Here is a 26,658-nt window from a genome sequence, read left to right as displayed (position 1 = left end):
TGTCCCATGATCCTCTCATATCCCCTTTGCCAATCACCTGTCCAGCTCTTGGCTCCATCCCTCCCCCTCCTGTCTTCTCCTATCATTTTGGATCTCCCCCTCCCCCTCCCACTTCCAAATCTCTTTTCTTTCTTTTTAAATCTTTTTATTAAATAAGTATACAAAAGGTAAACCATATAAGCACTAATACACTGTTAGAAATTACAGGAGATATTAATACAGAAAAAAATTGATACAAACAGTGCAGTTTAAACATAAAATAATAAGATAAATTAATAGTATACTAATTTTATATATATATATATATATATCAATAGAGAAAAGGAAAAAAAAAACCCAAAAAAAACCCACTGTGCAACTAAACTAAAAGCAAAGCAAAGCAATGGGCTAACTTGGAAACAGGTGGAGTTAAAAAACTTAAAATCACGTCCTCAAACCCGACCTCCATTAAAAACAGTTAAAAAAAGCAAGAAGGGAATATAAATATGCAACAAAAGAGAAAAAAAAAATTACATTAAATGAAAATATTGAATAAAAGATCTCCAGGTCTGTTCAAATTTAAATGAGGAATCATAAAGATTACTTCTAATTTTCTCCAACTTTAAGCATAATATCGTCTGGGAGAACCAAAAAAAAGTAGTTGGAGCATTAGGCTCTTTCCAATGTTGTAAGATACATCTTTTCGCCATTAAAGTAAGAAATGCAATCATTCTACGGGCTGAAGGGGAAAGATTACTGGAAATTTTAGGTAATCCAAAGATAGCAGTAATAGGATGAGGAGAGATATCTATATTCAATACCTTTGAGATAATATTAAAAATGTCTCTCCAAAAAGTTTCCAGAGTAGGACAAGACCAAAACATAGGAGTTAAGGAAGCTATCTGCCCCGGACATCTATCACAAAAAGGATTAATATGAGAATAAAAACAAGCTAATTTATCTTTGGACATATGTGCTCTATGAACAACTTTAAATTGAATTAGGGAATGTTTAGCACAGATAGAGGAAGTATTGACTAATTGTAAAATCTGCCCCCAGTCATCCACGGAAATAATAGAACCCAATTCTTGTTCCCAATCTGACCTAATCTTATCAAATGGAGCTTTCCTAAGTTTCATAATAATATTATAAATAATAGTCGTTGCACCTTTCTGACATGGATTAAGGTTAATTATATTATCTAAAATATATGTAGGAGGAAGCATTGGAAAGGAAGAAAGTATAGTACTTAGGAAATTTCTAACTTGAAGATATCTAAAAAAATGTATTCTTGGTAAATTATATTTATTAGATAATTGTTCAAAAGACATAAGGGAACCATCTAAAAATAAATCCAAAAACCGTGAAATACCCTTAGTCTTCCAAATTTGAAACACACGATCCGTGAAAAAGGGAAGAAAAAATATGTTACCTAAAATAGGGATCGCTAGCCCAAATTGGTTAAGATCGAAAAATTTTCTGAATTGAAACCAAATACGTAAGGTATATTTAACGCCTCAAACGGGTTAGAAACCCGTTTGAGGCGTTTCAAATCAAAAGGAAGAGAGGAACCTAAAATAGAGCCAACTGCATAGCCCTGAGCAGATTGTAATTCCAAAACTACCCATTTAAGGATGGATAGTGTATCTTGGTCAAGTAACCAAAATTTCATATGTCGAATATTAATTGCCCAGTAATAGAATCTAAAGTTAGGTAATGCTAAACCTCCATCTCTCTTAGCTTTCTGTAAATGTATTTTACCCAGTCTCGGGTTTTTATTTTGCCAAATAAATGAAGAAATTTTAGAGTCAACTTTATCAAAAAAACATTTTGGAACAAAAATCGGTAATGCCTGAAATATATATAAAAATTTTGGCAGAATAAACATCTTAACTGCATTAATACGACCAATCAAAGTTAAATATAATGGAAACCATTTAGATGAAAGTTGAGTAATATAATCAATTAAGGGTAAAAAATTAGTCTTAAATAAATCTTTGTGTTTATAAGTAATTTTAATCCCAAGATATGAGAAATAATTATTAATCAATTTAAACGGAAAGTTATGATACAAGGGAAGTTGTTTATTAATCGGAAAAAGTTCACTCTTACTAAGATTTAATTTATAACCTGAAAAAAGACTAAATTGTGCTAATAAATCTAAAGCAGCAGGGATAGATTTTTGAGGATTAGAAATATATAAAAGTAAGTCATCAGCATAGAGTGATATTTTATGGGACTTTAAGCCCCGAGTTATCCCAGTAATATTTGGAGATTCTCGAATGGCAATTGCAAGAGGTTCTAATGCAATATCAAATAATAAAGGACTAAGAGGACAGCCTTGTCGAGTACCTCGAAAAAGAGGGAAAAAAGGTGAGCTTAAAGAGTTAGTACGGACCGAGGCCATAGGAGAATGATATAACAGTTTAATCCAAGATATAAATTTTGAGCTAAAATGAAACATTTCAAGCACCTTAAATAAGTAAGGCCATTCTACTCTATCAAAAGCTTTTTCAGCATCTAAAGAGATAACACACTCAGGAACATTTTGTGAGGGGGTATAAACAATATTTGACAGTGTGTGAATGTTATAGAAAGAGAACCGACATTTAATAAAACCGTTTGGTCTTCCAAAATAATAAAAGGGAGAACTTTTTCTAATCCGTTTGCTAATAATTTAGAAAAGATTTTAGAGTCAACATTTAATAAAGATATTGGTCTATAAGATGCACATTGAGCAGGATCTTTACCCTTCTTTAATATTAGAGAGATTGACGCTCTGTAAAAGGATTCGGGAAGTTTACCAAGTTTTAATGAAGCCTCCAAAACCCTACCGAACCAAGGGATTAATAAAGGTGCAAAAAACCTATAAAATTCCACAGTAAACCCATCAGGGCCAGGAGCTTTCCCCAGGTTCATAGAGGAAATAACATTCTTAATCTCATCAGTGGCAATGGGAGTATCTAGCATAGAAGACATATCCTGTGAAATCTCAGGGAAATCTAGGTTATCTAAAAAGTCATTCATATATTTAGAGTCTCGTAAAGACTCAGATTGATATAAGGAAGAATAAAAATCAAAAAAGGTTTGATTAATCTCCGCATGATCAAATATCAATCGATCATTTTGATTATAAATCTGATTAATTTGAGATTTAGTATAATTAGACTTCAATTGATTAGCCAACAATTTGCCAACTTTGTCACTGTGTACATAAAATTCACTTCTTGTTTTCTTTAATTGGTTTACAATCGAAGACAAAAGTAATAAACTATGTTCCATTTGAAATTCAGTTCTTTGTTTATACAACTCCACAGAGGGAGCTGTAACATATTTCTTATCAATTTCCTTAATCTTGTGCACAATGACCAGCTCCTCCTGCTTCAGCTTCTTTCTCAAGGCAGCAGAATATGAGATAATCTGACCACGAATATAAGCTTTAAAAGTATCCCAAAGAATGTTCACAGAAATATCCTCTGTGTAGTTGATTGTAAAAAAAAAGATCAATCTGTTCATTCATAAAGTTAACACAATCCGAGTCCTGAAGCAGCAACGAATTAAAATGCCATTGTCTATTATTTTGTGCATTGACCTTAATTTTAATAGAAAGCTTAAGTGGAGCATGATCCGAAATGGTAATAGAGTCATAATCACATTTAATCACTGAAGAGATAAGCCGAGAATCAATAAAGAAATAATCAATTCTTGAATAGGAATGGTGAACATGTGAAAAAAAAGAAAAATCTTTTTCCTGAGGATGCAAAAAACGCCAGATGTCCGTCGACCCAGAATCAGAGAGGAATGAGTTAATCAAAGTTGCAGATTTATTGGGTAAAGTCCGTAAAGGAGCCCAACGGTCCAAAACTGGGGATAAGCAAGTATTAAGATCTCCACCCCAGATCAAAGAAAACTCATTCAAATTTGGGAACCGATTAAATAATGATTTATAAAATTCCGTTCAGTCCATATTGGGTGCATAAACATTGACCAAAACTACCTTTTTATTAAATAGTAGACCACTAACCAGTAGAAATCTACCATTCGGATCAGAGATAATATCATGTTGTACAAAAGTAACTGAGGAGTCTATAAAAATAGAGACGCCTCGAATCTTAGCGTTAGAGTTCGAATGAAACTGTTGTTTCTTCCAGAATTTAAAAAAACGTAGTCTGTCCCCCCTCCGCACATGGGTCTCTTGTAAAAATAGAACATGTGCTTTAAGTCTCCGGAATACTTTAAAAACTTTTTTCCTTTTAATAGGATGATTAAGACCATTAGTATTCCAGGAGACAAAATTAATAATAGACTCCATAAACCCTAAAGTCAACCCGCAAAAAAAAGGATTGACGATAGGTTCGACCCACGAACCCGGAAAGGGAGCAGAACAAACCAGAGATAACGGGAAGGAGAACGCAACCAATACTTCAGTAATGTAAGTAGCCCAAGAAGAAAAAAACTAAAACGTGAAGCCCCTCCCACCACCCCGCAGCCCATGACCCCAAGGCTAAATCTAAAGCAGACCCGCCAGAAAGAAGCAAGCACTAAAACTACCCCCTATGACTTCTGATAGACGCTCACTAAAAAAAGTGTAAATATAAAAAAGATCAGCTAGTTATAAAACAGTAGAAGAACAAAAAAAGGTAGATCAATTAAGACAAGCACAATTTAAAACAGAGAAAAAGCCAGAAAATATAAAGAAAACCGTAACAGATCACAGATCCAATGATTAACCAAAAAAAAAGAAACAAAATTATTAATATAAACTAGTTAGGAAAACCTACAAAAAAAAGTACATTTAAAGACTACGAAATTTAAGGCCTCAAAGGAAATACGCAAAATGATACTAAGGGAATAACCACCCATTATCCCCAAGGAAAAAGAAAGGAATGACACAGTTAGAAAGAAATTTTGGCAACCATATTAATTAATCAAAAATAAACTTTCCTGCCCATATAAAGCAAACAAAAATTAAACCCGACAGATTCACAACCTCCGATCAAACAGAGATAGTTAAAAATTACGATTAAGATGTTGAAGGTGAAAATTGACCCAGATAACTCTGGGCATCTGATGGAGATTCAAAAAAACGGAAAGCTCCGTCAGGCGTGCAGATCCTTAAACGTGCTGGGTAAAGCAGCGCAGGTTTTAAATCCATCTTGTAGAGTTCCGACATCACAGATCTGTAACGAACCCGTTGATCCCGAATCTGTTTGCTGAAGTCCTCCACGAATCGGAACTGAAGATCCAAAAAAATCAATGTAACCTTTAGATCGAACAAATCGAAGCAGTTTCTCCTTGTCTTGAAAGTAATGAAAACGTAAAATGACATGCCGAGGTTTATCTGACTTAGACGAATATGATGGAACTCTGTGAGCCCGATCCAATAACGGTGGTTGGTCAGGAAATACGGTAGGAAATGCATCTTTTAAAAGTTAAGAAAAAAACTTTATAGGGTTGTTAGATTCAGCAGCTTCACGAACACCAATAATTCGAATATTCTGCTGTTGCATTCTGGATTCTAAGTCAGAGTTTTTAAAAGTCAGAAAGTCAAGTTTTTTCTTCATTATAGTAATTGTTTCTTCAATTTTCTCCACCTTGAGTTCATTTTGTTGCGTGGATTTTTGAAGATTAAATATAGCCGACTGATGTTCCGTGATAGATGTTTGCATTTTATCGATTGAATCGGCAATTTTCTGGAAATTAATTGAAATTTCCGCATGAATCAGCTCCTTTATAGAGGTTGATATTTCCCTTTGAATTAGATCCGATATAGCTTTCAGAGTCAAAGGTGGTTCAGTCGGGGGGAGATCGGTACCTTTCGGTCTAACCGGAGGTTTGCCATCTTTCCCATTTTTTCCGTTCTTAGACATAGCAGACCTTAAAAGCATCCAAATATCAAAAAGCCCAATTTATTTCAGATTATTGTAAAAGTCGATGCCTTAATGGTTAGTTTAATATAGCTGATCATAGGAAAAAAAACTCAGAGGTGATGGAGCGAGTCAAGAACACGACTTCACTCCATGAGCTCTACCGGAAGTCCCCCAAATCTCTTACTAACTCTTCCTTCAGTTAGTCCTGACGAAGTGTCTCGGCCTGAAACGTGGACTGTACCTCTTCCTAGAGATGCTGCCTGGCCTGCTGCGTTCACCAGCAACTTTGATGTGTGTTGCTTGAATTTCCAGCATCTGCAGAATTCCTGTTGTTTGCGTTTTCAAAATTGTTTATTGTCATTTTCTGTACACAAGTGTAAAGGAAAACAAAATAATTGTTACTTTGAATCACAAAAGACAAAGGACACAATAATAATAAAAAACAATAAATATAAGTACATAAGATAGCTTATATACATTGATTGTTTGTCCATAAAGTGAGACTAGGCTGGACATAAGGTGACTGACAGGAAATAATAAAATAGTGATTGAGCTAGTGAGTGGAGGTGTTGATCAGTGTTACTGCTTGGGGAAAGTAACTTTTTGAGTTTGATGGTCCTGGCGTGGATGCTACATTGCCTCCTACCTGATGGGAGTGGAACTAACAGTCCATGTGCAGGGTGGGTGGGATACTTTATGATGTTACTGGCCTTTTTCTGGCACTCTTCTGTATTTACAGTTGCAAGAAAAAGTTTGTGAACCCTTTGCAATTACCTGTTTTCTGTATTAATTACTTCATCTAAGTCACAATAATAGACAAACACAATCTGTCTAAACTAATAGCATACGAACAATAGTACTTTTCATTTCATTATTAAACACATTGTTTAATCATTCACAATTCAGTCTGGGAAAAGTAAGGGAACCCTTGTATTTAAGAACCTCCTTTAGCAGCAATAACCACCAAACATTTCCTGTAGCTGCTGACCAGATTTGCACAACTGCGAGGAGGAATTTTAGACCATTCCTCCATACAAAACTGTTTCAGTTCATCAATATTTCTGGGATACCTTGCATGAACAGCTCTCTTAAGGTCATGCCACAGCATCTCAATTGGGCTAAGTTCTGGACTCTAACTTGACCATTCAAAAACACAAATTTTCTTCTTTGAAAACCATTCTGTTGTTGATTTACTCTTGTCTTTCAGATCATTGTCTTGTTGCATCATCAAACTTCTATTGAGCTTCAGGTGACAGACCACTGCCCTGACATACTCTTGTAAGATTTCTTCACACAATTTTGAATTCATTATTCACTCAATGATTGCATGCTGTCTGGACCCTGAGGCAACAAAGCAGCCCCAAACCATGATGCTCTTTCCACTATGCTTCACAGTTGAGATGAGTTTTTGGTGTTGGTGTGCAGTGCCCCTTTTTCTTCCAAACATAGTGGTGTATATTTCTGCCAAAAAATTACACTTTTGTCTGTACGCAGAACATTGTCCCACGAGCGTTGTGGACCATCCGGATCCAGGTGGTCTTTTGCAAACTTTGGACGTGCAGCAGAGTTTTTTTGGAGAGCAGTTGTGTCCTCCGTGGTGTCCTTCCATGAACATCATTCTTGTTAAGTGTTTTTCTTGTAGTGGATACATGAACAGAGACTTTAGCAAGTTCTAGAGATTTCTGCAGGTCTTTTGCTGTTACCCTTGGGTCTCTCTTTCACCTCCTTTGGCATTTCACATTGTGTTCTTGGTGTGATCTTTGCAGGAGAGTAGCCACAGAATTTCTTCCATTTGTAGACAGTTTATCTTACTGTGGACTGATGAACACTTAGGTCTTTAGAAATGCTTTTGTAGCCTTCGCCAGCGTCATGCATCCTACAATTCTTCTAAGGTCCTTGGAAATTTGTTTTGATCGACCATGGTGCACATAAAGAGACCTTTCTTGAGAAGAGCAGACTCTATCAATAAACTGACTTTTTCTGTCTTTTTTACAGGGCAGGACACCTCTACAACCCACACCTCCAATCTCATCTTATTGATTGGAACACCTGACTCCAAATAGCTTTAGTATAAGGCATTACCCCAGAGATTCACATACTTTTTTGAACCTAAACTATGATTGTTTAATAATATACTCAATGTTGACAAGAAGAAGTACAATTGTTTGTGTGTTATTACAAACCCCATTTCCAGAAAAGTTGGGATATTTTCCAAAATGCAATAAAAACAAAAATCTGTGATATGTTAATTCACGTGAACCTTTATTTAACTGACAAAAGTACAAAGAAAAGATTTTCAATAGTTTTACTGACCAACTTAATTGTATTTTGTAAATATACACAAATTTAGAATTTGTTGATCAAATTCTAAATTTGTGTATGTTTACAAAATACAATTAAGTTGGTCAGTAAAATTATTGAAAATCTTTTCTTTGTACTTTTGTCAGTTAAATAAAGGTTCACATGAATTAACATATCACAGATTTTTGTTTTTATTGCATTTTGGAAAATATCCCAACTTTTCTGGAAATGGGGTTTGTAGTTTAGGCAGATTGTGTTTGTGACTTAGGTAAAGATTGGACCACATTTTATGAGTAATTAATGCAGAAAACCAGTTAATTGCAAAGGGTTCAGAAACTTTTTCTTGCAAGTATATTGCCTTGATACCAGATAGGGTGGTGCCAGTGAATGGCTGGTGAGTTTTGAGTATCCATTGATTTTGACTTCTGGTCAAGATGGCGCCTGTGTACTTCACTCCTTCAGTCGACCTCTTCTGGATAGACCATGAAACCATATATTTCATTTCTTTTATGCCTTTGACATTAGCTTTTGTTTTGAATGTGATTCTGGAACTGCTGGAGCATGTGATTCTCCAGTGCTCTGCAGCCTCTGAGAGGATTCCGGGAGACTGAGGCTGCTTGCGCAAACCTTGTAGCGAGAAAGCTGTGGGATGGGGCGCGAACCAATGTTTGACTTCACTCGCCAATTAAAGCTTCCATTGAGCACTGATTAAAGCATGAGGGAGATTGGAACATCGACGTGAATGCGGAAGGTGAGCCACAGCTGCCTACCTTTTGATCACTACCAGGGAGGGGAGATTGCCTTTTGATTGCTGGTGGGATCGCTCTGCTACCAGAGAGGGAAAGGCCTGCTGCTGTGCTTGGAGAATGTTACCCAGATTTTCTGGGGTTTGGATATGGACATGGACTGTAGACTTTTTTTTTCCAGTCTGATGGTTTTTTTATGCACTGTGTTTTCAAACGATCTTTCTTGTTTTTTTGTGTGTGAGGGTGGGGGATTTGGGGGTTGATGTGCCTGTTCCGTTTTTGTTCATTTTTTGTGTGGGGAGGAGGGACTTGGGGGTGGTTGAGTGTGCTGTTGTTCATTTCTTTCTTGGTTATCTGGAGAAGAATTTCAGAGTTTTATACTTTGATAATAAATGAACCTTTTGTAGAGCCTTCCTGTCTGCTGCAGTGCAGTTTCCTTACTAAGCAGTGATGTAGATTGTCGAGATGCTCTCTACTACGCACCTGCAAAATTATGTGATTATGAATGTGCAAAGTCGAGCTCTCTTCAGCTTCCTCAGAAAGCAGAGGTATTGGTGAGCTTTCTTGACTGTGTAGAATGTGTTTTGGGACCATGAGATGTTGTGTGTGACGTGCACTTCAAGGAGTTTGAAACTGCCTGCAGTTTCCACTGTTGTGCCGCCAATTAAAGATGGATTGTTCGTGGTATGTGTTCTCCTGAAATTGATAACCATCTCCTTTGTCTTGTTGACATTAAGGGCGAGGTTATTTGCCCGGCACCATGCATCGAGCCCTTCCCCCTCCTCTCTAACCCATCTCATCATTGTTGGTGACGAGTTCCACTACTGTTGTGTCATCGGCAAACATGATGATGTGATTGTTGCCTGTTTAGACGTGCCATCATGTGCGAGCAGAGTGTTCAACACTGGGCTCAACATACAGCCCGGGGGGATGGGGGTGGGAGCACACCTGTGTTGAGGATGATGGGGAAGGAGAAGTGGTAGTCCATCCTAACTATCTGAGGTTGTTCGTTAGGATCTCCAATACCCAGTTGCACAGTGATGTATTTAGAACGAGGAGTAGGAATTTGTTCACCAAGGTTGTGTTGAATGCCGAACTGAAATCCAGAAATAGCCTTCTGACATAATTGTCCGAGGTGTGTCAGGGTCAGGTGCATGACAGATGCTGTGGTATCTGTCGTAGAGTAGTTCTGTCGGTAAGCATAGTGGTGAGTGTCCAGTATGGCAGGAATGGAGTATTTGATATGCGCCATTATCAGGCATTCAGAGCACTTAATGATGATTGGCATTAGTGCCTCTGGGCAGTAGTCATTTAGTTCTGAAGCTGTAGAGCTCTTTGGTACAGGAATGATGATAGTTGATTTGAAGCATGTGGGGACAGCAGCCTGGATGAGTGAAGTGTTGAAGATGTCCATGAAAATGTCAGTGAGCACTCCCTGAGTGCTCGGCCTGGGATGTTGTCTGGCCCGGCCACCTTATAGGGCTTGACTCTCTGCGGAGTTCTTTGCATATGTGCTGCTGAGAGTGGCTGCTCATTCATGACTGGCATGAAATTGCATGCTTCTAAACTTACATAAAAATTATTTAGAACATCAGTGAGGGAGAAGTCACTGGTACAGTCAATGCTGTTTTTTCTTGTTTAGTCAATAGTCCCCTTGATGCCCAGTCACATATGCTGAGGATCTGGTGTTGCTGATTTTTTTGTGTGCAGGGAGACTTTGCCATCTTGATGCCTGAGATGACCTTTCTCCTGACTGCCCGGATGGCTATTCTGTCATCAGACTTGAAGGCAGTATCCCGGTCTTTTAGTAGGGACTGCACCTCTACTAGAGATTGTGCTGTGAGATGACCATTCTGGAGGTACCAACATCGTTTATACACTTACTGAGGTAGCCAATGTATGACGAGGCAAAGTCCTCAAGATCTGTGTCTTCTCCATTTGTGGTGGTTTCCTTGAACATCCAAATTGCCTTTCATATCTTTGTTCTTCAGGATTCATTGAAATCATTGGTTTCTCTGATTCTGTCCCTTGTCTGACGTGACATAGGGTTTTGGAGATAAATATGCTGGCTGGGGAATTCCAACAAGATTGACCCTACCTTTGGATTCCATGGGAATCAAACTAAAAGGTCTAAATCAGTCAGTAAGCCTAACACTTCCATGTATAGCATCATGTGCATTTAAGTTTGGGCGCCACTTCAATTGGAATAGCTGAATACTGCTGGTTTTGTCCAAAACTAGTGGCTATAGCCAAGACCATTGAGTTTTAATGCGGAATAAATTATAAGTAACGTGTAAGCGTTCCATTACAACAGGACTCAAAATTGATTTTCTGATGTTTTGTTGTGACCTTTATGCTTTAAATTCTCCACACTGATGCCTGCATTGTATTTTCTGTCTTGATGAACGAATCTTAATGGCATCAGAATGATTTGCATTTAAAATGAAATTTCCATGTTTGGATTTCCTTAAAAGATGCAAGCAAAGTACTTATTTGAAGGATATTATATTGCCGTGTACAAATTAAATGTGAAAATTAAATGTAACATGGTATTACAATGTTATTTTGATCCAAAGCACTCTTAGACAATAGGTGCAGAAGTAGACCATTCGGCCCTTCGAGCCTGCACCGCAGTTGATCATGCTGTCATAACACAAAATGGACAATTACTGTTGTACATTTAAATGCCTAATATTTATTGACATTTCTTTATCTCATCTTAAAAAGTAGGCTTTACATTAGTTATTTAACATACCTGATACTTCTGCTAAAATAATGAAATCCAAACTGACAGTCTACTTCCTTGCTTTAATTTTATAGCAGAAATTACGCTTTATGCTGGACGAGCTAAAAGAAGATTTGGACTGTAAATCAGAGAAAATTCCAAGGACCAGCGGTTGTAAAACTCTGTTTGAAGAATCGAAATTTGCAAAGTTTAATAACTATAATTCTTTGGAAAATGCAAAGATTGCTGCTAAGTGGAAAGAAGATACTGGCATAATTGCTGACATTTCATTTGGCAGGGAATCTGGTAACACAATGGATCATAGATTCAATGGAATTTTAAGCACTGATGTTGGTTACAGTCAGAATACTACTGAGAACAAATATTCTGACATTTGTGGAGAACACATTAAGCAAGTTCAAGACTCAGAGCAAGATCATTATCTGATTTCAAATTGTGTGGATCATTCAGGCTATTTCACAGACTGTGTTGCTGATTTAGACAATGTAGCAGATCTGACGGAGATTGATAATCTTGCAGTGTCTTTTCATTCTGTTAACGTTAAGGAACACTATGAATCTGAAGATGCTCAAGTTCAGTCTGGGTTAAGTAATGAGTCAGAAACTGCTTTTGATGATGGCATTAACTTGTTATGCTTGTAATTCATTATAATTCACACTTGATAGCCATGGATCATAACAAAATTCTATATCTTTCTGTGTTCATATTAACATATTTAACAAGTTGAGAGGGTATTTTTCTTGAACTCTGCAATATTTTCTGCAACATTTTCATGATCTAATATATTTTACAGTTACAAAGGCAGTATACATATTTTTTGTCGTGAAAATAAGTGAACATCCAGGTTTTTTTTTGCTTTTGGTATTCTAGGCAACGGCTGCAGCACATAAACTACCTCCTGTATCATCTTGACTCTTCCACAGCTCTGTCACTGTGGGAGAAAGAAGGTGAATCTTTTTTTTTTAGGAAATTAGTACTATTTTATTACAATTAACTTCTAAGAGGAGTCATGAAATCATTCTGTATCTCCAATCTGCTTCCTACAGCTTCCCTAAAATGAAGTGCTTGCATTTAGAGTCTGGGTGCACTTTTGCCATGCCCTACTCTGTCATGCAGTACATTGGTATGCCAATTAAATTTAATTTCAAATACTTTATTGTTCATGTAAGTTAAACAAGTACTTAGAGTAATGATACAGAATGCATTAATTCCTAAAAGATACAGTGACTATGTTCAACTGAAGTGTCTTATGATCCTGAATTCATAGAATATAGATATTCACACGATTAGCATCATTTAATCTTCCTTATGCTCTGTTTTTACTTCACAACTGCTGGTTTATGACAGCTTGAGAGTGATATAAGAGTCTTGATGAAAGGTCTTAGTCCGGAACGTTGACTATGTATTCCCCTCAGTGGATGCTCCCTGGCCTGCTGAGTTCCTCTAGCATTTTGTGTGTGTTGCTCAGGATTCCCAGCATCTATAGAATCACTTGTGTTTATGATTATGACTGAAATCTCCTTACACTTAATGTAACTTCTTGCTTGGCAACCAGAACACTTCAGGAAGCATGTGATGGTTGAAGCAGATATACAGAATAAATTTACTTCAATAGATCCAGAGGTGAGATGTCACAATTGAATGTAGAGATGGATTTATTCTTTGTGGAGAAGAGAAGATGGTTTTAAAAATGGGATTTAAAATAATGAAAGACTTGGAATTTTAAATAATTGAAGGGTAGTAACAAGGTGACACAGATTCCTGACTAGGGGATCATGAATCTTTTCTACATTACAAATCATTGAGATTTGAAATATCCCATGTTATGATGAGACAGATTTAAAGGTTGCCTTCAAAAAGACTGGACAAATATATATAGATTAAAATAATTGGACTCTATAGACCACACACCCCTCCCCTTGCATAACCTTGCCACTCTATGATTCTATAAGTGTCCTATGAAGTAATAAGACCCCTAGATTGAAACCTGTGTTCATGATGTCAGATATTAGAAGTTTGTGATAATTGTAGTCGAGAAATTTCTGCGGTGAGCATTTGCAGTGGGCTCAACTGCATTTGTGAATTAAAATATGAGACGTGTGATTAAAAGATGAAGATAAAATTTGTGGGTGTACCATGTTTTTGGGTTTATGTGGCAATTCAGTTGAATATACATAGTTCCCTTTCAATACAGTCTTGTTCTCCATGTAGATTATTCTAAATAGTGTACATATGATATATATATGAGTAAAAGTTATATTTTATATAGTATACTAAAACCTATTGGTTATTTATAAAGCTTTACCATTGTAACATGAACATATTGATGCAAGCTACGTTAAGCAAAAATGAAAAAAATCATGTAAAGTTATTGAAGAGATTTAATATAGTGCTGAAGAGATTTAATATTGTTCTAAAGTTGAATAGACTATTTATGAACTTTAACATAAAATAAAGTCTATAAAATAATTTTTGATATATAAATTCACTGGTTGAAAAATATACTCGAGCAGTCCACTCTCGTTCTTACAGAGGGATGAGCTCTGTGGAGGCAAGTGCTCCTTATTCCAAGTAAATTTATAATATCAATTGAGAACTGTGCGAGAAATGGAAAGATGTTACACTGGTTTGCTACAAAAGACAGATCAGAGAGATTTTTACCCTACACCTAACTGCTATACTTGACTTGCTAATAGACAGGATCATGTGAATATACCTGCTTTCGATATGAAAGAATCCATCTTTCTGGGTCTATGAAACCTTGAGTCAATATGAGGTCTTTAGCAGTGAACTGGTCTAAGTTAACACAGCCTTGACCTTGGAATGTCTGATGGCCTTTGATATAAGCTTTCAAAGTCCAAACTACATGTAATTATTTGAAATATAAGACACTTGGAAATAATTAAGACATGAAACTAAAGTAAAATACTTCAAAAATATTTACACACCTTCCCTTGAGAATCACTGGGTTGTCCCACCATACACCTGGTCAGATGTGGGACTGCATTAGACTCATGGTTTACCCAGCCTTGTTTTAGGCAGAGCATGCAAGGAAGTTTCATTAACGTTCCAATGGCTGAAAGCCAGTGATATGGATTGGAAATGCTGATGTCTTTAATATCTGATTCCAGAACTGAGAATAAGGGCATATTTTTGGTTCCTATTTAATAACTGTTATCCTTGATTGGCACATTTAAGAATGAGACGTCTTAGTTATATTTAAATATTTATACCAAATTAGAATAATACATTGGTACCCTATTTAGTGCTAGTCCACAGAACTCTGGTTCATAAAAAAAGTTACAATCGGAACACTCAACAGGAATGTACCCCTTTGTTCTTTAATAAAGTCATGTGCCGTAGTACTGGATATTTGGTAAATCCCTACTATCTTGCTTACACTGCTGCGTCAGGATTTCTATGAAACTACTGAAATCCCTGCTCACCACTCGTGCTCCCCCAGGAATGAAATGTCCCATGGCCCAGTGTAAAGAGAATGCCAATGAGGGCTGACGTTTGGTGGGTTGGGCTGAGCATTGTGGCTACTCTGCAGGGGTATTACCTGGAAGGCCTAATAAAAGCAGTCCATGGCTGGAGACTGGTGGCGCCTGCTCCATGTGTTGACAGTCTATCTAGATTCTATCGTCTTTCATCTCACTTACTGTTAAACTTAATGATAGCTGCTGCCTCTCCACTCCTTTTTTAGCTGCACAGTTCACCCAGGCCTGGAGGTTATGGTAACAAGCTCAATGAATATCAACCAATGACAAGTTTGTTACCCAAAAGAAACATCCAGAATGGGAATAACTGTGCTGCCAAACAAAGAGGAGGAGACAGCAACTTCCATCACATTTAATAAGGAGGTGATGAGGGAGACTAGAATCCCGGCAGTCTATCATCATGTGAGTCCAGCCCTGAGGCCCATTTGTCATACTGAGTGATCCCACCACCACTCACTGCACAAGCAGCTTCTCCGCCCAAAATCGGAGGGTGGTTCATTGCTGGATTTGTGTCAGGTCCCAGCACAGCAGCAGATCAAAAACAAAAATGTGAAGAGTTTTCAGCATTCTTCCTACAGTGCAGCACAGTCAGCAACACATATAATGCTACAATGACCCTTTCTTGCCCTAATTCCATTAGCACTCTTATACCTGGGAACACATCCTGCATAGTATTAATCTGATTTAAACTGTTAGTTGAAGAGTATTGTTTCGGAATTTCTATAGTTATGATTTTTTTATTTCACTTATATAACTGAACTATTCCTATACTCCTATTTAAAATAATCTATTGCAAAAGAACCAGAGTAAGTAGAATCCAGTTAAAATAAATTCGATCACCTGTCCTCAAGTTCTATGTGTTGAGTTATTATTTAAGTGTTACTTTATTGTTTAAAGCAACTTGTAGATGGAAAATTGCAAATACAGTGGATTCTAGTTAATAGGGAAACATCGCGACCAGTACGTGTTAGCTCAATAAAGCGTTGTTAGCTGAAGTTTCATAGAAACAGTTAAAAAGGTATAAAAAAGGACAAACAGTAACAAATTATGTATTTAAATGAAATACAGAATAAATTAGAATCCTACCAATTCTACCACAGTACAAAAAACTTTGTATTAAAACTTTGTATTAATTATCAATGGAGGAATTCACCATGTTGTGTTCTTTTGTCTGTAAATGAACAAAATCAGTGCAGGGACCTAATGGATTGCCTTCTTGCAATGCGTCAACGATTGCATCCTCCAAATCTTCATTTTTATTGTAACATTCAAGATGATTGTTGAGAGCCTCAAATTCTACATAGTTCCTAACTTGTTGAAGTGGTAAAATCATTTCATTTTCACTCCCAGCCATATCTGGCATCTGCAAACCTGAGTGCTTGAAACCACAGTGAGTAAAACAGCTCTGAATTGTCTTCCTGCTTATTTCTTGCCAACTATCAGTGACAAAAATCATACAATGCTGAAAATCATCAAGAATTAAGGACAGAATGGCTGGACAACTTGAATGATTTCAGCTAATTAGAGAGGCTCACAGATTGGTAATAGGTAAATAGCAGCAGTACCACAGAATCAAAGAATCGACTTTTGTTAGGGTCAGTAGATCTTCAGATGACTGAAGAACATGATTCTAAATACGCACATTATTTAGGGTAAGGAGGTTAATGCACAGGGCTGTGAGGCTTACAGGCCTAGGTTGATCTTCTTTTACGTCAGCATGAAGTTGTTTGGCCTTGAAATTGTTGTGACTTATAGACCAGGTGGTTTCTTAGACCGAGTCAGGCTAACTGTCTGACGGTGAAAGTTAGATCAATTTCCTGCCTTTTGCCTCCCTCCCTTCTTAAAGAGTGGACTTTCGTGATTTTTCAATCCCCTGGAACCATTTGAGAATCTAGTGATCCTTGAAAGATCACTACCAATGTCAGAGTCATTTCATCTACCTCTTTCAGAACACTGGGGTGGAGTCCATCTGGTCCAAGTGACTTATCCATCTTCAGACCTTTCAGCTTTCCAAGCATTTTCTCCATAGCAATAGTAATTACAGTCACTTCTGTCCTGACGGTAGAATTTCTGGCAGTTTGCTGGTGTCTTCAACAGTGAAGACTGATGCAAACTACCTTTGCAGTTCATCTGCCATTTCTTTGTTTCCCTTACTACCTCTCCAGTGTCGTTTTCCAGCGGTCCGATATCCATACTTCCCTCTCTTTTACTCTTTATTCTGAAAAAAATATCGTAATCACACAAGTTCTCATGACAATGCAATTACAGCAGGACTTGGACAAATTGGAAGAACGGGCAAAAAAGTGGCAGATGGAATACAGTGTTGGGAAATATATGATAATACATTTTGGTAAAAGGAATAATAGTGCAGACTATTATCTAAGTGGGGAGAAAATACAAACATCAGAGGTGCAAAGGGACGTAGGAGTTCTTGTGCAAGACTCCCAGAAGATTAATTTACAGGTTGAGTCTGTGGTAAAGAAGGTGAATGCAATGTTGCCATTTATTTCAAGGGGAATAGAATATAAAAGCAAGGAAATAACGTTGAGGCTTTATAAGACATTGGTCAGGCCGTACTTGGCAACAGTTTTGGGCCCCATATCTCAGAAAGGACGTGTTGTTATTGAAGAGAGTCCAAAGGAGATTCATGTCTATGATTCTAGGAATGAAGGGGTTAACAAATGAGAAGCATTTGGCAGCTTTGGGCATGTACTCATTGGAAATTAGAAGAAAGCAGGGGGTGGGGGATCTCGTTGAAACTTATCGAATGTTAAAAGGACTAGATATGGTGGATGTGGAGAGGATGTTTCCTTTGGTGTGGGTATCCAGAACTAGAGGGTACATGCTCAGAATTGAAGGGCAAGCTTTTATAACAGAGGAAGGCAAGATTTTTTTTAGCCGGAGAGTAGTGAATCTGTGGAATGCTCTGCCACAAACTGCGGTGGAGGCCAAGTCCGTGGATATATTTAAAGCAGATAGTCAGTGACCCAACACGCAAGGCCCACCTGAAATCATGTCCTTACCAATTTAAATGGGTTTATTATTGTCACATGTAGGTACCAAGAAATATTGCGTGCAATCTATTCAGATCATTTCATCATATCATTACATCAAGGTAGTAGAAGGGAAAAGCAAAAACAATGCAGGATATGGTGTTACAGAGAAAGTGCAGATGCATTTGTCAGTGTTGCTTATGAAGTGATCATGACACAGTCTATCTAGAACAACTTACATTGTATTGCCCGATGCCGGCCCCCTAGAGTCGACATAGTAGTAGTAGTGGAACTACAGTTGTCCTAAATAGGACAGACTCAAAACTGATGTGCCAACACAAAACTGGACATCCATTAGGTGAAACATTAAGAATGCTGAAAATGTATACCACCATAATCTGTATCCCTCACTCTGATATTACCATCAAGCCAGGTTATCATTATTGATTCATGGGGTTTTCAGAAGTACATGCAGCAGCAATATCATACACACCTAAAAATGGTAAGATGCCAGCTTAATGAACCTGTAATACAAGATGTGTGCTAAATAGCAAAAGCAGCATGCAATAGAGTGAAGCAAATTTACAACCAACAGATTAGATTAAATCTCTGATCCTACCACATCTATAATTGAGGAGGATGAAATTCTAAAAATCTTCAATGAGAGATCTATCAGTGAATGCTACAGGTAGGGCTGAAGTCTGTGTAAACTAGATTTGGTTAGAAATATCAAATAGAAGGTCCATCTTGACTTTCTCCGAGATCTCCACCATCATTGAAGCCAGTCTCCAACCAGTTCCATACGTCAACTACATATGACATATAGAAACAGTTGAGAGCGCTGGATACAACAAGGACAATGGGTCAGACAATATCCCGGTTATAGTGCTGAAGGCTTGCACTCTAGACAAACTGACATCTACCTAATCACTTGGAAATTTGCCCGGATATGACATGCTCACTATAAAACAAGGGAACTTCATTCTGGCCAGTTACCATCCAAACAGTCAAACATCAACAAAGTGATGCAAGGTATCATGAAAAGAACCATCAAATGGTGCTTACCAATAACCTGTTCATCAATGCCCATTTGATTTCACTATTACCATTCCGCTCCTGACCTCCTAATAGCCTTGGTCCAAAGAGCTGAATTCTAGAAGTGAAATGAATGCCCTGGAGATCAAAGTTCAAAGTAAATGTTATTATCAAAGTATATGTCACTAAATACAACTGTAAGATTCATTTTTCTGTGGGCATACTCAGCAAATCTAAAGAATAGTAACTATAAAAGGATCAATGAAAGGTCAACCAGAGTACAGAAGACAACAAACTCTGCAAGTGCAGATATAAGTAAGTAGCAATAAATAATGAGAGCATGTGATAATGTGAGTCCTTAAAGTGAGATCATTGGTTATAGGAATATTTCAACGATGGGGCAAGTGAGTGCAGTTATCCCCTTCTATTCAAGAGTTTGATGGTTGAGGAGCAGTAACTGATCTTGAAACTTGTGGTGCCAGTCCCAAGGCTTTTGTACCTTCCTCCTGATGGCAACAGTGAGAAGAGAGCATGACATGGTTGGTAAGGATCTTCTATAATTTAGGGATCACACACATAATACTGGTTCCAAACATCCTACATCATAGGATGCATAAAATTAAAACATTTACGTCAAGTTACCCCTTAGTATTTTTGAGCAAAATAGAAATGTATGCTTTTTGGTCTGAAGGCTTTAATTTGTACTGTGTTCATTTTCTGTTGTGCAAGTGTATTTAACCTTACAGCCTAAGTGATGGAAATGCTAGTACTGTAATCAGCATCATGGAAGACAAAATAAAATTGGTTACAACAACTTACCACATAGCATTTTCCTGTGGATGTACTGTAAGTGCAACTGGGCGGTGGTTATTGAGGCAGGTCACTCTGCTCTGCTTGGGCACTGGTGTAATTGAAGTCTGCTTGAAGCGGGTGGGTAGCAGACACTGCTGATGCGAGAGGTTGAAGATCTCAGTGACCACACCAGGCAATTAGTCAGCACAGGTCTTTAGTACATAGCCAGGTAACACGTCCGGCCAAGATGCTTTCCGTGGATTCACCCTCCTGAAGGCAGCCCGCACGTCAGCTTCAGAGAGTGAGGTCATGGGATCATTGGGGGATGTGGGGGTTCACGATGGTTTATCCATGTTCTGACAGTCAAAGTGAGCACAGAAGGCATTGAGATAATCTGGAAGCAAAGCCCAAGGCAGCATTTGACCAATTGGGTCATGAAAGAGCTCTGGTAAAACCGATGTCAATGGTCATCAAGGAGACAATACTCCAATGGTTCAAATCCTATCTTGCACATCATAAAATCATTATGATTTTTGGAGGTCTATTATCCTAGCTTCAGGACTTCACTGCCAGAGCATCCACTGTAAGGGCTGTGCCCAGCCCAGTTATCTTCAACAGTTTCATTAATGACCTTTCCTCATTTGATCAAAAGTGAGGATGTTTATCATTGATAAAACAACATTCAATTCCTTCACAATTTCTCACAAATAAAGCAGTTTATGTTTGCTCGCAACAAGGTGAGAGAACACTCAGTGATGAGCTGATAGATAATAGGTAGCATCCCCTCCAAAAAAGTACCAAGCAATGTCCATCTCCAACAACAGAGAATCTAATCACCTACCCTTAACAGGCAATGGCATTACCAGCACTGAATCCCACACCATCAACATCTGGGATCACCATTGCCAAGAAACTCAACTGGTTCCACCACATAAGTATAGTGGCAACAAGACAAAGTTCAAGACAAAGTATCCTGCAGGCAGTGACTCAACTAAAAAAACAAAGCCTTTTCACCTTTTACCCCTCCATATCCCTGTTGTGCAACTCTAATGGTCTGCTCAGCACCATCCAAGACAAAGTGAACCACATTAGTAATCCATATACCATTCTAAACATGCATTCCATCAGTAATGACATACAGTGGTTTTATAGTGCATACCAACACTTTCCTTCCATGTCTAATGCTATCCTGGTTTGGAAATCTATTACATAAGTCTTTTAAAAATATTAACACTTTTTCTTTCCACGGATGTGCTTCAAGCATCTGTGGTTCTTTTTCAATTTTCAAGGAAATAGGCTGAATATTTCCAGACACCTCTGGCACAAAACATGGGCCAGAAGCTGTAATTTCTGGGAATAGTTAATATAATATACCAGAATGGCTGTGGTAATTTATGCACACATTAGTGAGAAAAATCATGCCAAATCTCATCTTGCAGAGGGGCTTACATTTAAACAATGAAAACACACCAGAAATTTGCAAAATGGGCAGATCATGCCAACAATTAGCCTGCAAGCTCAATATCAGCTGTGCAGCTAAGATCCCCTTTTAACCTCAGCTGAACATGCATTCGGCAACGGAAACATTTTCCAATGATGCTGCTAAAAGGGTTATCCAGAGGCTTCTTGTTGATTAATTTCTTAAAATTCTTGTAATGACTGTAACAAGGTTTAATGCAGTTAAAAGTTTCTAATTTTTTAAAAGCATTACAAGATTCTGGTCTTCCTAGAACTGATCAAAATTGCTAATTTTTTGAGCACATACCAGGAAAGGTTATATATGTATTTGATCTCAAGCACCTTCACCTCACCATCCTAGATACCAGAAAGTACGTTTGTGTATATGTGCATACATTCATGTATTAAGATTTCTAATCAAATCAGCCCCCCCTCCCCCGGCAAGGGTAGATTAGTCGGCTTTCATCTTGGACTTCAGCATAGGGGAATTAACAGAGGTTTCACAGAGCAGGCCAGGCTTCTGGAAATGGAGAGGACACTTACAGTTTCTACCTGCCCACGGTGTTTAGGCAGTGGTTCTTCATCTGAAATTGTCAAGGAATCTTCACTTCCCTGTGATGGTGCCGCTGAAATACGTCAACTCTTGCAGCTACAACTGCAGTCTTTGATGGACCAATGACCTTGTGACAGTGGCTGACATGGAGACCTTGACAATGAGGTTATATGAGACGAGAGGTTTTCGTAACATCTCTCAACATACCGCATAACTTGAGGGAGGCACAGCAGCACAGCGGTTCGCATAATGCTTTACAGTGCCAGAGACCAGAAGAACGGGGTTCAATTCCTGTCGCTGTCCTGTAAGTGTGGGCATGTGGCCAAGTGGTTAAGGCATTGGACTAGCTACCTGAAGGTTGTGAGTTCGAGCCCCAGCCGAGGGAACGTGTTGTGTCCTTGAGCAAGGCACTTAATCACACATTGCTCTGTGACGACACTGGTGCCAAGCTGTATGGGTCCTAATGCCTTTCCCTTGGACAACATTGGTGACGTGGAGAGGGGAGACTTGCAGCAATGGCAACTGCTGGTCTTCCATACAACCTTGCCCAGGCCTGCGCCTTGGAGGGTGAAGACTTGCCAGGCGCAGATCCATGGTCTCGCAAGACTAACGGATGCCTGTAAGGAGTTTGCAAGTTCTCCCTGTGGCCACATGTGTTTCCTCTGGTGCTTCAGTTTCCTTCCACATTCCAAAGACTTTCACATTAGGGTTAGTAAGTTTGGACATGCTATGCTGGCGTGGGAGCATCAGAACACTTGCTGGCTGCACCCAGCACATACTTGGACTGTGTTGGTCATTGATGCAAACTATGCATGTTTCGATGTACAAATAAAGCTAAACTTTAAGATATTTAATCTTGGAACTTTGCTGAAGAAAGTCATGGAAGTTCTGTGTTTAAAAGGAGTCATTCTCTTTTCCCGGGACTACCAGCAGTGGAACATGCAATCTTGTTGTGAATGCAGCTTTCTCCAGCGTGTGTTGCAAACATTTGCATACATTTTTCAGCCACTGCATTACAACTGTCATAAACCACAGCCAGATGGGATTCTCCTTTCTCAAACCTTGCAGGTCTATAACCATGAGCACCAAAGCCTGCGGATTAATTAGTTGGTGCATTACTAAAACTGTGGCTTGGGGGAGATTGTAAGTACTACTCTTTAATAACATGATTGATTACGCCAGACGAATCCCCTTCTAAATGTACACAGGATACAAATGTTGAAAACCACGCTGCAAACTAAAATAGAATGAATATTGGTATGCTGAAATAAAACTCCCATGCCCCAGAGAAACTCTCCAGCAGAATGATTGCTAAATTGAATCATGGTCTGTTCCATGCTGCATGATATTGCCAGAATCGGAAACAGCCTTTGCTATCAGCAAGGTGATGAGTAACTGAGGATTAGGAGGAAAATGACAAAGAAGAAGAGGAATTTGGATGTGCATTTTATGCCCAGCTAATTACCTGAGAAAATTTAAAAACTTCTTCCAGGGTCTGACAAAACGAGAATTTAATGCCCATGCATTATTTACCTTTAGAAGGTGGTACCTTCTAAAATGGTACTGAAAGAATATTTTAATTTTGCTCTTAAGCAAAGAGCCCCATGTTTCTGATCAGTGATAAAGGACAAAAAATGTATGTCAATCTCCAGATGGGGAAGAGTTTTATGGTGGAGGAATTCCCATGCATTTGCTGCCTTTGTCCTTCTAATAGCAGAGGTCAGTCACATCTTTTGAGAGACACTGTAGAAAAATGTTTGCTAAGTGTTGAAGTATATTTTGTAGATAGTACACACCATGTAACCATAACGCTCCAGTGTCAATAATTTGATTTATAATGGTGGTGAATGTGTTCCTGCCAAGCAGGTTGCAATGTCCTTCAGGGTGTCAAAGGTTGAGTGTTATTTGAGCTGCACACATACTGGAAAATTGAGAAGATTGAGAAAAATATGTCATATCCCTTTTGTAACTTGTAGATGGTAAAAAAAACGTCAGAGACACAAGAGGTAGGATATTTTTCACTGAACATCTCGCCTTTGATCTGCTCCTGTAGTCAAAGTATTCAGATATACTTTTTTCCATAGATGCTGCCTGGCCTGTGTCATAAGGCAGTGGCTGGGTACGTACCCAAGTGCAAGACACAGACACTGAAGTACTAAGGACAGGACTAGGATACAGGCTGAGGGCAAGGACATAGACACGAAAACCGGGAACCTGGAACAGGACTGAACAAGAGAGCTAGGAGCCCAGGCTTGGACTCTGAGCCAGAGACTGGACAAGGCCTCAGTACCTGGGTCTTGCCTCTGTCTTGGACCCCAGAACTAGGCAAGGGCGAGGCTTGGCAGGCTGGATGAGGCTGGAGTCTTCAGGCTTGAGGCTAGAGGCGAGGCTTGGCAGGAGGCAGGAGGTTGGAGTCTTCAGGCTTGAGGCTAGAGGCTAGAGACTTGAGGCAAGGCTTGGCAGGAGGCTGGAGTATTCAGGCTTGAGGCTTGGCAGGAGGCTGGGGTCTTCAGGTTTGAGGCTAGAGACTTGAGGCGAGGCTTGGTAGGAGGCAGGAGGCTGGGGTCTTCAGGATTGAGGCTAGGCAGGAGGCTGGAGTCTTCAGGCTTGAGGCTAGGCAGGAGGATGGAGTCTTCAGGCTTGAGGCTAGGCAGGGCGCAGATCACCACCCGACGGAGGCATGGGACAGGAAGGGACAGAACCAACCGCAGGTAACGGCAAGACGGCCTGGCTTACCCGACGGAGGCAAGGGACAGAACCAACCGCAGGTAACAGCAAGACGGCCCGGCTTACCCGACGGAGGCCAGGGACAGAACCAACCGCAGGTAACAGCAAGACGGCCTGGCTTACCCGATGGAAGCAAGGGACAGGAAGGGACAGAACCAACCGCAGGTAACAGCAAGACGGCCTGGCTTACCTGGGCGGATGCAAGGGACAGGAAGGAGCTAGGTACAGGGTGGCTCCAGGACAAGACTGCAGGCGAGACGAGGCGAGAGTTACCAACAAAACAAGGCAAGGCTTCAGGCAATGCAAGGCAAGGCGAGACGAGAACTTCAGGTGAGGCAAGAGTTACCGGCAAGACAAAGCAGGGCTTCAGGCGAGGAAACAGAAGGCAGAGGAGGGGATACAAGGAGTAAGGACAAGAACAATCCAGCAGCCACGACCTGGTCTCTGGAGGTATTTATCCAGCCAGCCCCAACGAGCATCAGCTGCCTCAATAAGAGCTCAACAAGAACAGAAACAGGGTAGACAGGAAAACCTGGAGCAAGGGTTGATGGACCGGACTGTGAACCGGAATACGGACTTCAGGGACCAGACCATGTCAACCTGCTGAATTCCTCCAGCATTTTGTGTGTGTTGCTCGGATTTCTAGCATCTGCAGATTTTCTCTTGTTTGTGAAAGTATTCACATATTTGGTCCAATTTCAGGTTTTGTTCACTGAGGGACTCTCAGGATGTCAAAGGGTTTGGGAGTAAGGCGAGATAGCAATTCTATTAAATATCAAGGTTACCATCTCTTGTTGCAAGTGGCAATGAGTGTTGTCCAGGAATTGCTTCAAAAGAATGTGAATTGTTGATTATCTGAGGAGTTGCAAGCCAACTCTCCTCTCATATTTCTATCGTTCTTTTTGTTTAGATTGAATACTTTAGTTTACTTTGCATTGCATCTCTTTCAACACTGATTTAAAACTTTCCAACCCAAGATTATTGATCTGCCTTGTCTCATTACATCAAAGTAGATCAAAGCTGGACTTTCCCTTAGTTAGTTCCTCAACATTTTGATCTGGAAAAGTGTCTCAAATCATCAAAGTTCAAGGTAAATTTATTATCAGAGGACATACGTGTCAACACATACAACCCTGGGATTCATTTTCTTGTGGGCATACCCACTAAATCTATAAAATAATAACCAGAACAGAATCAATGAACGATCACCCAGAATGGGAGTTCAACCAAAGTGCAGAAGAAAACAAACTGTGCAAATACAAAAAATATGAAACAGTAATGAAAAATTAATAAGCAAAAAATATTATTAATCAGACATCTGCTGCAATTAGTCAGAAGATGAATTCATTTGGTTTGTCCAGTCTGTATGTAAATTGAAGTTTTCTTGAATGACTGTGTAACAACTACATCCTATTTCTCATGTTTGCTTATCCAGAATTATCTGATATTGGGAATGTACGTATACTGTTATTGCCATGAAACTGACTCAGCGCTGTAACAGTAAATTCCAAGATAAAATTTGCAAGATTGGACCGTAATACATCTGCGGTTTTCAAAGCGAAAAGCAAAGATTCGGAATTTGATATAAACTTACAGCTCGGCATACTGGAACCTCCTTCCGTCACTGCACTAATCCCTCCATTCAATCAAATCCCTCCAATGCATTAATTACCTTATTAAATCTCTTTCCTACAATTTTATTAAAGCCTTGGAATATAAATTCTAACTTTCTTTTATTTCATGCATTCTTGGATGCTCGGTTTACACACAAACTGCTTTGCCACCGCATGCACTGGAGTTATAAAGTACAAAGCAGTTGAAGAATGAATTCCGAAGTAATCTGCAGCGAAGAATCCCTTGGGGACAATGAACCGCTTACATCTTCCAACCTAAAGTTAAACTGATATGCGCCGGCAATGAAGTAGGTGGAACGAGCAGAACAGCAATTAAATAAAACG

At 39.0% G+C, this 26,658-nt stretch overlaps 1 protein-coding gene across 1 annotated transcript in view; it reads left to right on the top strand.

Annotated features, from left to right (window-relative positions):
- Positions 1-16,165, top strand: part of LOC134353806 (spermatogenesis-associated protein 7-like) — a 105,645-nt gene extending 89,480 nt beyond the window's left edge. Inside the window, exon 11 of the mRNA XM_063062263.1 lies at positions 11,717-16,165. Within this exon, the coding sequence (XP_062918333.1) occupies positions 11,717-12,283 (567 nt within the window). The 3' untranslated portion in view covers positions 12,284-16,165. The remainder of the gene's footprint in view (positions 1-11,716) is intronic.
- The last annotated feature ends 10,493 nt before the right edge of the window (positions 16,166-26,658 follow it).

Source organism: Mobula hypostoma, chromosome 1 (genome assembly GCF_963921235.1).
Source record: "Mobula hypostoma chromosome 1, sMobHyp1.1, whole genome shotgun sequence".
NCBI lineage: Eukaryota > Metazoa > Chordata > Chondrichthyes > Myliobatiformes > Myliobatidae > Mobula > Mobula hypostoma.
Note: the sequence above shows the minus strand (reverse complement) of the source record. Positions and strands in the feature narration are given on the sequence as shown.